General features: G+C 36.8%; 2 protein-coding genes across 3 annotated transcripts in view; one reads left to right on the top strand and one right to left on the bottom strand.

Moving 5' to 3' along the window:
• Window positions 1-13,034, top strand: part of cdc73 (cell division cycle 73, Paf1/RNA polymerase II complex component, homolog (S. cerevisiae)) — a 523,455-nt gene that overhangs the window by 227,941 nt on the left and 282,480 nt on the right. The gene's annotated exons all lie outside the window — the stretch shown is intronic.
• Window positions 512-11,160, bottom strand: LOC140426556 (beta-1,3-galactosyltransferase 2-like). 2 transcript variants are annotated; one of them, XM_072511481.1, is made up of 2 exons: window positions 10,614-11,160; window positions 512-3,378 (listed from the first exon to the last, which is right to left on the bottom strand). In XM_072511481.1, the coding sequence occupies exon 2, from the start codon at window positions 3,030-3,032 to the stop codon at window positions 1,758-1,760; it is 1,275 nt and encodes a 424-aa protein (XP_072367582.1). In that variant the 5' UTR covers window positions 3,033-3,378; window positions 10,614-11,160; the 3' UTR covers window positions 512-1,757. The 2 variants fall into 2 exon arrangements, with proteins under 2 accessions (XP_072367582.1, XP_072367583.1); XM_072511482.1 differs by lacking the exon at window positions 10,614-11,160 and adding an exon at window positions 7,157-7,494.

Below are 13,034 nucleotides of genomic sequence, written 5' to 3'. Positions count from 1 at the left end.
TTTAGGAAAGCAAAAGGACAGGAGAATTAAGGAGGAGCTAAAGTTCATTGATAGATATGAAACTCAGTTCTGTACAAACTGGGATAATGTGGTCTTGTGTTGGACTGTCACACCCCATTGGTGAGTTGAGCTGATAAAAGTACACTTTAGATTATATTATTTGGGCATTTTTCAAGCATTTCTAAATAACACTATAAACGTACCATTGCTTAGGTTGTGTTGGATTTATTCAAAGATCATTCCATTTCGGATTTTGCAAAAATTGAATTAAATGTTCCAAGACACTAAAACAAACTGGTGATATTCATGTTATATACTACAGAATTTCTTTCACTTTGTTTTTTCTTAATGAATAGAAAGTCTTCTAAGTAGTGAATATATGAAATGAATAAGGCCAACCACACAGCCATCAATTTATGTTTCAATTATGAGAAATTGGGTTTGCATATTGTATAAAGATATATCCAAGATGTGCATGATGTGCTTCAGTTTATGACACAAAACATTTCAGTTGCATTCCAGAATTACTTTAATACTATCATCAAACACATGTTATCAGTCGTGATTTAATAATGGGTTTCCAAGCTTTAAATTTATCTTTTCCTTTTTTGGAGCTGTACATTGATTTTGATGAATTTACAGCAGAAAGCAATATTGCACAATGGAACTTTCAATACAAAAAGGAAACAAAGTACCATGGTTGATAGCAAGATAGGAACATTGGAAGGAAAATAGATTTTTAGACTTGTACCCTCTTTCAGCTGTCAATTAAGTTACAGCCGAATTATTTAACAATTGCAGCAATAAAGCTTTATTGACATCTTCACAAAATCTTTGCCTAACTGGAGTGTGCAAGAGAAGTGGAGGAAAATTAAATGTTTCAATAAATAGACAAGTTTTAAAAAGTAGTTTTCCACTTCTTCCTGTAAGCAAAGTGTACCACAAAAAGATGGTCAGTAATGTGAACATAAATATGAATGGGTGCGTGGAGGAACATTCAATTGAAGTCAATAATCCAGGAAAGTAAACAAGTTCCCCTCAAAAAAAGTTGGTGAACTCGCATTTTAGATTTAGATAAAAGTTACATCATTATACCCCAGCTATATTGCTCTGTTCAGGCCTGAATGTGTGCCTTTATGTATTCTGGAAAGAATTGACATTCCATGCACAAATCAACCTTTCATATGCGCTATTCTGAGGTTTTATTTTGATTCCTTGAACAGCCTACCTTTCTAACTGAAATATTGTAATTTGGAAAACAATTTTGCATGTCTGCAATTAATGAAAGGTGCTGATCTTTGAAATTTTCAATGTTTATTCTAAACGATGTAATTTTTATAAAATTCTAATTTACCTGAAATGATGCTCCTTAAATAACTTCTATCAACAAGATTGAACAAAACATGACACAGATTAACTTGTACAGCTACCAACAAAATTTGGAACCACATTCTATTTCAAGATTATGTATTGCTGCTGCAGTTAAACAGTAAGAATTGCTAAAATAAATTTAAGTTTGGTATACACAGACATTCAGTCAACTAAGAACTCCAAAAGCAGATAAATCACAACATTATATGCTCACAACTTTTTCTGAGAGGTTAACTTTTAAATTAAGCATTTAAAAAGTGCAAACCCTGGTAATGGCTTTGTAAGCGCTGGAATGTTGCATTGGCTTCATACATAGTCTTTCTACATGCTTGGGTAATTCATTTACAATACAGTGAAGATTGGGTATCTTGGATTCAGAATTGTCATCAGTGTACTTTCTTTACACGATACTTGCCATGTCCTCTGTAGCCTTTCTCTTTTGCCATGCTGGCGCAGGCATTGTGCTTGTTTTGCTGCAAGTGGTTCCAGTATTTGATTAATTCACTGGGCTGGAACTGATGGGAGGTAATTAGATGGCTATATTTACAGCTGGAATAAGAAACTCGCCAGTGATTGAAGAGGAACTCATTGGGTGGTGGCACTGGGTCAATTCTCAGTTTGGCAAGACAGATTCCAACATAGACATCCTCCAAGTGCAAACGTCGGATGCTCAAAGATACTTTAAAAATCTTGTCTGCTAAGTCCCCAGAGAAAACATAACCGGTGCCAGAACAGAAAACTGGATAGCGCTCACTGGGGTAGAGCTCTGGAGGCATATACCATTTGCTATCCTTGTTTCGGTTCGGGGAATAACCACGCATCAGATATCCAGTGAAATAGTTGTGACGTGGAGGATGCACAGGCTTTAACAGTTTGTTTATTAAATACTCCGTGTTCACAAACATGTCACTGTCAGTCTTCATAACATACCAGGCATGGGGGCAGTATGTTGCGACCCAGTTCATTCCCATTAGAGTTTTAATAGTCAGATTATAATATGTATCCAGAAAGTCTTGTTGAATAATATCATGATACTGTCTGCTTTCTTCCAGTAAAATCTGCTGAAAGTTTCCACTAGCCTTTCTAAAACCTAGGAGAAAGAGATGTACCATATGTAATCCAGGGGCAATGCTTTCATTTCCCCAGGTTTGTCTAATGGCATGTCGAGCTTCAATTTGGTCAGGTTCGGCTGCAATCAACATAATTAAGAATGGGTTTTGTCCTTCACATTTGTTTGGTTCATTAATTATGTATTTATATTGGTGATGGGGTATATACCCTGTTCTCTTTTCACTGTACATGGTTCCATTAGCATTCAATACATCCCCTAATCCAGTTACATCTGGAGGAGAAAGTGCGGTGCTTGAATTCACTGTATGAATCTTGGATACTTGAGCAGCCTCTTTCCAAATGTTCCTCATTGTGCTCTGATTGGTAGCACTTTTTGGTGACCTGAATCCTCTCATTGTATGAGAAACAGAATAACCACTTTCTCTTGACCAGGTTTTGCTAGTTACCCTGTCATGCTGATTAATGAACAGAAACATTGCAAATAAAAACACAAGGCATATAAGTGCAATAATATGAGTACGAAACAGAGAACGTTTAACATTCCAGGTCATCTTCATTAGGCAGCAGTACCGTCTTCTCCACTGAAGCATGTTGCAGCAGGGCTGTTTGCAATGCCTTAATGCCTTTTTTGTGCTCACATTGGCTGTGTTTTAACACACAGCTAATCCTTTAAGGCTATATCCCTTATTAAACTGCTTTAGGAACTTGATTTTTATTAAGTGTGTTTCTTCAGAAGTAGTATTAGGCCTATTGCAGATTTTTTTGCATTTACTATCTCTTTCAAGTGCAATCAGTAAGTAAATAATCCATATTTACGTACGAGTATTTGTTGATTTAGAAGTTCCAATGAAGCAACATATTTATTTAAATAAACGTGGATGGTACTTAATACGCAAACTTCTGGAGTCGTCGTTCATGATATTCCGTAGAAGGAAACTGCAACATAATTCAGTAATCATAAATTGTAGCACATGATTCAAATTTATACACATTGCATTAAATTCAGATTATTGACACTGCAGAAATTACCCATTACAATTGTGTATATTTTAAATATCAAAGTCCTTCTGTTCAAATATCCATTGTTACAGACTCTTGGACCTAATACTTTTTATTACACATCTACACTGTTACGGGCTTGAGAGTTTCTATTTTATCGAATGAAAGTGAAAAATTGCACTTTTTTTGCCATGCAGAGAAAGCTTTGGTCCCTGTTGTGGATTATTTTAGTAAAATTCAAAACTGCTTCCTTTCTATGTTACTTATTGTAATCTTTTTAAAATGTATACGTTTTTACTTTTATAGCACTAAAGTAAGCAGTTCCTCCTTCAACATTAGTTAATCAGTCAGAGGCCCATGTCTCGAATAGGACAAACTGGAGGGGAGATTTGTAAAAGAATTGTGTCAGTTACCGTACACTGCTTAACTTGTTTCTGCCAACCTGTGTTGTATCATAAAAGTCATCGAGGAGAAGCACCTGCCATTAATTTTCAGTCTTTAGTTGCTTCAGCTCCGAAACTTTGAACATTAGCACATGATAAGCATCTCTACTTGTCATTCACCGTTAAACATGTAGTTAGAACTTTGAAGTTGAAAAGAGTAGTTTTGTTGTGTTGTGTTAAGTTTTAGATTCATATTTATGATGTGTTGCATCTTGCCTCATCGTGTATCAAGCATTGGATTGGCATTTTCCATTTGTGTTTTAGATTTGTGCAATAAAGGTGTAAAGCTATATTTCAGATTGGTAGGCATTTTCCTTAGAAATTAAAATCTGGATTTTACTGCCAAAGTACTGATTTTTGGTATCTGGAATATTGATTTCGATTGGGAAAGGTTGGCAGCTCTGCTCATGCTACAAAACTAGATTCAATATTGCTTCTAATGAAATGAAACATGGGTGTGCCTCAAATCGTACAAAAACAAAATTGCCTAATATCTGTAGAATTTAGCTTTAATTGGATGCCTGATGGAGATTGGCACCTACAATGCAGACCAATGATGTTGATAACATTGAACAGATCAAGCAGTGAATTTCAATCATTGATGACAATGTTTAATATTTTCCCGAATAAACTTTTGTGTGTTAAAGCACTTGCTCCAGTTGATATAATTTCAACAGTCCAATTCCCATACATGGTTATGAATGTATTCAAATATTTCATTTTAGACTAAATCCTTGGCCATATTAATCAACACAAACTTACTTATACTTTCAGTATACATGGCTTAACATAGTTAGAATAAGTAAGAATCATTTATTCTTCATACGTATCAGGATTGTGCAGTTAGATAAATGACTTAAGAGTCAAGATACAAATATGGCTCATTTTTCGTGCTATTATGAAATTTTAGTGAGAGATTCCAGACACACAGATTTTGTTCAAGAGCATGCAGGTTCAGTCTTAAGTTGCATTTATATATTTGCCTATAATACAGATTGTATAAAGCTTGGTTAGCAGCTGATATTTGAGATTAAGTTTTTAAGGCCTTATGAAACAATGAACAGTGTTGTTAAATGCTGGTTTTATGTACAGTAAAATTTTAGTTAGAATTAACATTTGGCTGATTCGTTTAATATTTATCAGAAAGTTGTTGCAAGAGGAGTAGAGTCATTAAGTGCTCAGGATTTAAAAAAAGTAATTAATCTTCATAAATGAAAAAAGGGATTGAGGTGCTTAAATTATATTTGTATGAGGTGATTTAAAAAATATTTGGTTCCAATATTAATGTAAATGGATCGACAGCATGAAATAAATCATGATACATGATCACCTTTGGTAAATAGTATTTGTTCAATAGTTTTGTAATCCAAAACTATGAGATCAGCATTGGCTATAAATTATAGTTGAATGGGAGCAGAAATTAGATATATTTGTGGGAATATAGTGAAAAGAAAACACTGACTCCAAATAGCTTTGAATATAAATTACTTTTGTTATTTTTGAAATATCAAACACATTAGTTTTTAGTTCCAATTCATTTGTTAAAATATTCCTAAGGTTGAGTTTCAATGTGATATTTTTCACTGATTGAAGACAGCCATTTGCTGCCGTATAGAATTATTGATAGCCTTATACCTTTAAATTGGGATGCCTTTGTTTCAAACTGACAGAAATTACATGGAAATTCCCAGATCCCCATGGTTTAAGTTCAGCTTAGCTTACTTCAGCTTTTAACACTGTAGAATGACTGAGTGCTCACAAGTTTCTTTTGATTAATCAATAGTCAAAATCGTTTTTTATAAAACTTCCAATTGAACAAAAACTTGCCAATGTTTTGAAGTTTTACTAATGTACTTTCGGTAGCAGTGACAAATAATGACATTTTCCTTCGGATATAGGTCTTTAGCAATCTCTTTCAAACAAATAAATGGTTGCAGTGAATATCAGCAACTGGATAATGAAACAATCATTAAGTTTCTTAAAAGTAGCCAGTTGAAGTCTGGCTGGCTTCAGTACCATTACAGCTATAAGCCAAAGCTCAATGAAAACTTAGAGAATATCTGAAATATCCAGTCACAACAGAAAACGGTGCCTAGATTAATGACTTTAATCTCCTCTTATTTAAAATACAGTGACATAATTAAAGACATGCCAAGTTAATGGATTATTCCTGTTGGGTTGCTTTCATGTCCGGCATGCTGTGAATGAGTATCGTAATAAGTAAAGTGGGAGGAATGGGGGTGACCTGGAATCATTTTGTTTCAATGGTGCTCCATTCAGAATTTATTGATAACAAAAGACTGAGAAATGATTGAAAGATGATCGTTGATTTGGCCTTTTTAAAGTCCGTGTAGATTCTGTTACATTTTGAACAGTTATGGATGGTACAGCATGCCTATACCATGAGTGGTTGGAGGTGGATTTTTACTTGGATGTAGTTCCCGTGTCTAGAGATGCATGAGACAGACAAAGCACTGCATTTTCTCCTGGTCCACATCCAATGTTCTTATGTCACTCCAGTGTTTGTTGACCAACTGGAGATCTCTACTGACATTCTTGATGCCAGTATTTTTCATACTTCCTTAAATAGCTTTGCCATTTTATGTTTGCAAATATGTGCTTTGTCTTTTGGGATGATATAAGGTGCCTAGCATGTTAAACCAGTCCCGTGCTCCTTATTGTGCTCAACCCTCTACCAATTGTTCCCGTAATTTATTAAGCTTGGGAAGAAATAGTTGCATTCCATAGATGAAGTCTTGTGTGGGGAGACAGGCATGTGAGAAAATACATAGCTGCGAGTTTGAGAAAGAATTATTAAAATGCTGAAGCAATTTTAATAACTTTAGCAGATGATGGTGGCCATATTGGTGTAATTTTAAAAGATCACATTTGACAAGTATTGACCCTTCAGGAGCAGAAGTATATGTGATGTGTCAATACCACTTGCTTTTGCAGTCAACTAAAATAACTACGAACAACTAGAAATGATGTAAAGATTAACTTATCAAGTGAAAGGTAAATATTGTATGCTCGAGGAAATCACTTAAGGGATTAAGAACACTTTAATTCAGTTGACATGTTCTGTCACCAGAAAGCGGGTTGATGTAGCAGCACTTTAAAATTGAAAGAGTTAACTGCTCAGATAAACTATTTATTGGAAATAGCATTGGCCTTCTTGATTTTAATGCAGCAGTTGTTAGTGAATTATTGAACCGTTTATAATGTTTGCCATAAGGCACTTAATTGTTTACCTGGGAGTTTACCCTGTTTACCTGAGAATTTGTGGGCAGCACGGTAGCATTGTGGATAGCACAATTGCTTCACAGCTCCAGGGTCCCAGTTCGATTCCGGCTTGGGTCACTGTCTGTGCGGAGTCTGCACATCCTCCCCGTGTGTGCGTGGGTTTCCTCCGGGTGCTCGGGTTTCATCCACAGTCCAAAGATGTGCAGGTTAGGTGGATTGTCCATGATAAATTGCCCTTAGTGTCCAAAATTGCCCTTAGTGTCAGGTGGGGTTACTGGGTTATGGGGATAGGGTGGAGGTGTTGACCTTGGGTAGGGTGCTCTATCCAAGAGCCGGTGCAGACTCGATGGGCCGAATGGCCTCCTTCTGCACTGTAAATTCTATGATAATCTATGAATTTACCTGGGCGTGTGCTGCAAGATACAGACATAACAAAAGAATTGTTTTCATATCATTGACCAAGAATATGTAAGTATAGCGGTCTATTTCACAAAATCTTTTGATTGCTTTACAGATGTAAAATACAAATGTCTATTATATATCAAGCTCGATGATTAACATCTGTTAGTATGTTGTGATTTTAATGAAAATTCTTAGAAAAAGACAAATGCATAACATGATAGACAGGTTAGGAAGAAGAAAGTGCACTTGCATCATATGCAGTGTATTGAATGGTAAGAAGGTAGTGATGCAAGAACATTTTTTGTATTGTTTGAATGTGTTTTTTGCTATTGGACATGCAGTAAAAAAAAAAATGACTGGGAACGAGCCACTTTGGTAATACTTTGGAAAAAATTCTGTTTTGTTAAGTATTCCTGCAAAGATAATCTCTCCATTTTAATACACTCACTGTTTACAGAATTTATGGTCTTTAGGATGTCTATTTTAGTTGCATGATTTTGCAGCTCTTGAATTTCATAGAATTTACAGTGCAGAAGGAGGCCATTCGGCCCATCGAGTCTACACCGGCCCCTGAAAGAGGCACCCTGCCTAAGCCCACACCCTACCATCTTAATCCAGCAACCCCATCTAATGCTTGGACACTACAGGGCAATTTAGCGTGACCAATCCGCCTAACCTGCAAATCTTTGGGAGGAAACCGGAGCACCCGGAGGAAGCCCATGCAGACACGGGGAGAATGTACAGACTCCGCACAGTGACCCAAACCGGCAATCGAACCTGGGTCCCTGGTGCTGTGAAACAACAGTGCTAACCACTGTGATAGCGTGTCGCACACCTTTGGACTGTGGGAGGTGACTTGAGCAACCGGAGGAAACCCACACAGGCACGGGGAGGAAGTGCAAATTCCACACAGTCACCCAAGGCCGCAATTGAACCCGGGTCCCTGGCGCTGTGAGGCAGCAGTGCTAACTGCTGCAACCATGTCGCCCCAAATGATTTTGAATTTTAAAAACTTTAATTACCCTTTGCTGTCTGCAGGGCAGATAGCCTGATTCTGTGAACAGCAGGTACAGGAAATTGAGAACAAATCAAATACATTATTGAACCGTTGTACTTGTGAGAAAATCTCCAAACTGCAGCAGGATGTAGTGTTTTTACTTGCATTGCTTGCTTTCGGATTTTTAATTCTAATTTAAACTGGAAGTTGAACAGATGCATTTGGAATTTAATTTACGATAGTAATGTGTAAGTTTTAACAGTGTGTAATGTTTGGCAATTCAATAGTTTTTTATTTCTGATCTATTGCATTCAATAGATTGCAGTCACATTGGTTTGCTGGTTAAAATTTGGATTCTTGACACCTTCAGCATACAAAGATTGGATTTTTTTTGTACAGAGTAGTATACACACATTACCTTTTAATTAAAAAATTATTGTAAATTATTTTGCCAATAATTTCAGATCTCTGGGTAACGTATGTTGATGTCTTCTTTATTCAAGGGATATACTGACTCAACTGATATAACTGAACAGCTTTTTGCTTGCACTTATGATTAGGGCTGTAAGACATTGCAGTTGCTTTAATATATAGTAGATGATGAACGGTTAATTTCCAATTTTGAGGATATTTTCCTGATTCTGCCCCGGAGAACTTCAAGTTTTCAAGTTCAGTGGGTCATTGAAGTAACTTTTTGATTAACGTTCCAAAATGTGCAAGTGATTTAAAATCTTTCGACATTTTTGAGGTAAAAATGTTACTTATAGTGGTCCTAATTATTGCAACACCATAATCTATTCCCTTCATTGTGTTTCTCTGCAATATTGCAGTTTCAAATAATTAGTCTTGTTTAGTTGTAGGTTAATTAGTTACTACTTAATAGTACTTTTATGTACTGAGAATGTATTACATACTGAAAATCTATTGCACTGGTTGTCACTAGGTGGTAGTGCTCAGCATACATGAGCTCTATTTCACTGTAACTATCCCAGTAACGTTTATTTAAAGTGTTTTATCTCAGTTCAGAAAACACCTACAAAGCTGCAATTTAATTTTTAAAATATCCCATCGATTCCAGCATGTTAATATAGAATGTTGCATGCACGTTTTTATTAAAATTTAGACTAAGTGTGACCAGCCATGAATCTACATAAAGTCAGTAAAGCTCAGGAGTTAGTTATTAAATGTCATTACACTTTTACTTAGAGGCATATTCATTTGTATCGTGATGTTATTAAAAAGTAACGCTGCTGCGGGCATAGCAACTGCTTTTTTATTTAAAACTGTTTAATGATTCATTGCAGTCTGCTGATTGATGTCTGAGCCAAACACTGACTGCAGTACAACATTTTTTTGAATAAGATTTAGCAGTTTGCAAGTCTGGCATGTTTAAAATGAAGCTGCTCGCGTAACATTTGTTGTTTGTTCTTGATATCAAGAGAAATATCACGAGGAATATAAGCTATTTATCTAGTCTGTGATAGATACAAACTATGCACTGTCACAGATGACGCAGGGATATATAAGGATTTAGACTAAGTTTTTCTACTCTGGAGAATGGGCTTATGTCGTAAACAAATCATTGTTCGATGTTTGTCGGATGATTTTAGCTTTGATATCTTCAAGCAGATTGGCCTTACAGGATGTGATAATTAAGCCTTGAATAAAACAACTGTACCTAGACATTTTAAGCAATGAAATAACAAAGCAGCATTGTGCTCCTCACTTGTGCTGTTGAACAAATATAATTTGACTTATTGTTGTTTCGTCTTTTGTTTTGAAAGCTCAGTGCTCACAGCATGTGGCAGAGTAAAACCATTTAACTGGGCTTTCAACCTGTTTATATTTTGGAAATTGCTGTTAAATATATTACTAAGATTATTCCTTGGCAATACTTTAAATCAAAAAATCTTTTTGTTTTTTGAAGCTGTTGTCATCCATTTTCTTTATACGGTAGTCTATAATAAACAGTGAATTTAATCTGTTCTGTTGTGCTTCACTGCTGAAACATGTATAGGGAACAATTGGTCTCTTGTTCTCGATGCAACTCTAAAGCATAAGAATAATACAAGTAAGCTTTAACATACCTTCTTTGTCGGGCCCCTTATGGGTAACGATGCATACGCCGGCTGGAAACATGTTTTTGGTTAGCCATCATACCAGCAAGAGGCTGCCGCTGAACATGCGCAAATCTGGAGTAATTCAGCCTACGCTTAATTTTTACTTTTGTCTGCCCATCTGCCTGTCCATTTCAGAGAATTGCCTCATTAAAAACACTGAGGATCTTCGTTCACTTTTGAAGACGCTTGCTTACCATGGTAGCCACATTGGAGCACAGTGTATCAGCTCTTTAGTTAAATGATGCAGTTCTGTGATCCTCAGCTGTATTTCTGGTCGATCAGTGTTTATAGACATCAGCAATAGAAGGCAACTGCTCTGTGCATGGACTGATTCTTCAGTTGTGAACGGCATATTAGGGGAGCTACGTCCAGTCTTTTGGGTTGCTAGGCAGCTGAGGCATGACTATGAGCAGTGTTGATGCCGCGTAGGCTGGTCTGTTAAGCTTACTCCTTTTCCATAAAATAAGAACAGGATCTGCTTTTGACTGACTCTGTCCTCTGATAGCAGAAGGAAACGTCAGTGTACAGGAGACTCCCACGTGATCATTACTGTATTAATGTCCTTCCTGTCTTCGATAACAGTGCTGCTGCAGAACTCCTGGTGTTAGATGAAGGAATACGTGATTTTGTCAATGGGTTTTGCTTCAGTGGAATCTTAAACATAAAATGCTGGTAGCAAGCTTAAAAAGAGGAGCAAGTATTTTATTTGCAGAACTGTCCCTTTTCAGCCTTTTTGGTAAAAATGAAAAATAATAGCTTGTACTCCTTTTTCTTTTTGCATACTTCAGGAGAGATTTTATCCTGCCTATCTCCTGGTATACCAAATGAAATGCAAATTGGATGATTGAAAAGTACTGCTTACTTTAAAAAGAAAGTACACATTTTTCATATAATTTACAGTTCAGAAGCAGGCCATTCAGCCCATTGAGTCTGCACCGGTGCCCTTGGTTTTGTCCAGTAAATATTTCAATGAAAAATTTACTCCTACCCAGTTCCTTTTCTTGGTAACTCCTTCATAGAACATAGAATATACAGTGCAGAAGGAGGCCATTCGGCCCATCGAGTCTGCACCGACCCACTTAAGCCCTCACTTCCACACTATCCCCGTAACCCAATAATCCCTCCTAACCTTTTCTTGGTCACTAAGGGCAATTTATCATGGCCAATCCACCTAACCTGCACGTCTTTGGACTGTGGGAGGAAACCGGAGCACCCGGAGGAAACCCACGCAGACACGGGGAGAACGTGCAGACTCCGCACAGACAGTGACCCAGCGGGGAATCGAACCTGGGATCCTGGTGCTGTGAAGCTACAGTGCTATCCACTTGTGCTACCGTGCTGCCCAAAGGTCCTTCGAAAGGTAAAAGATTTCAAAATATATTGCTTTTATTGGCAGGCAGCAGTTGGTTATTTATTTTATTGTTTGCATGTATTAGTATTGATTCAAATTAGATTGAAAGGAGAGAGAAAAAGCAAGTCTTGTAAGCATTTTAAATTACAGCCAATATCACTATAAAATACATTGAAATTAAAAATATTCACTGCCCCCTTTGTTATTCCCTGAACGAGAGGAATGTAGAAAAGGTCAGTACTTACCTAGAGTCAGGCTGTACACCGGACGAACCCTGGCTGTTATTTCTTTATCTGGATGTATATCACCTTCACTTACTGGCTTAACCAAACAGCCTAAATGAAATTGGAGAGTTTCTGAATTGTAAATTGTATACAACCTTTCTTTTTAAAACTTAGGTTGTCAGGAGTGTCCTGATGCTTACAGAAATTGGATTTTAATAGCCTTCATAGCCCAGGAGGAAAATTGTAAGGGCATTTTAAAAGAAATTTCAACTCCTTTGTTGATTAGTTATAAAAATGTTTTTGACAGTCAAGACACCTCAATTGGAGTCTGTTTGCTTTCTGTTTGGCATGGATACTGTGAATGGAAATTTGGGATGACCAATGATGATGGGACAGTGATGAAACTTATAAGGAATGCATTTAACCAAAGTTGACAACACTCTGTGTTTAGCATGATCTACAGTGCCTAAAATGCACCATTGCTCTTTTCCAAATGGGCACTTCAAGTGAGTTCAGTTACATCATTATAGGTTTCCAAGATTGTTTGCAGGATTAAAAAAGCGTGATCATCCGCCCAGTTTATTCACCAAGTGAGTGACCATTACTTGATCTGCTCGAGCTGCGACAGAAAGTTTCATGTATCTGGTCATAGCGGCAGCAAATGAGACTAACATTGTTCTCACCAGATGCCCAGGTTCTTGCAATTTCAGTGGGAGCCATATGAACGTACAAAATAGGTGCAAAAGAAGACAATTTGCCCCTTGAGTCTGTTCATCCATTCAATAAAAGCATGAGGGATCTGTTTGTGTTGAG

The sequence above is a fragment of the Scyliorhinus torazame genome, chromosome 7, assembly GCF_047496885.1.
Source record: "Scyliorhinus torazame isolate Kashiwa2021f chromosome 7, sScyTor2.1, whole genome shotgun sequence".
Classification (NCBI taxonomy): domain Eukaryota; kingdom Metazoa; phylum Chordata; class Chondrichthyes; order Carcharhiniformes; family Scyliorhinidae; genus Scyliorhinus; species Scyliorhinus torazame.
This window is presented reverse-complemented; position numbering and strand designations above follow the sequence as displayed.

Coding starts and splice junctions, on each gene's coding strand:
- LOC140426556 (XM_072511481.1), bottom strand. CDS start 3,032: ATGCTTCAGTGGAGAAGACGGTACTGCTGCCTAATGAAGATGACCTGG.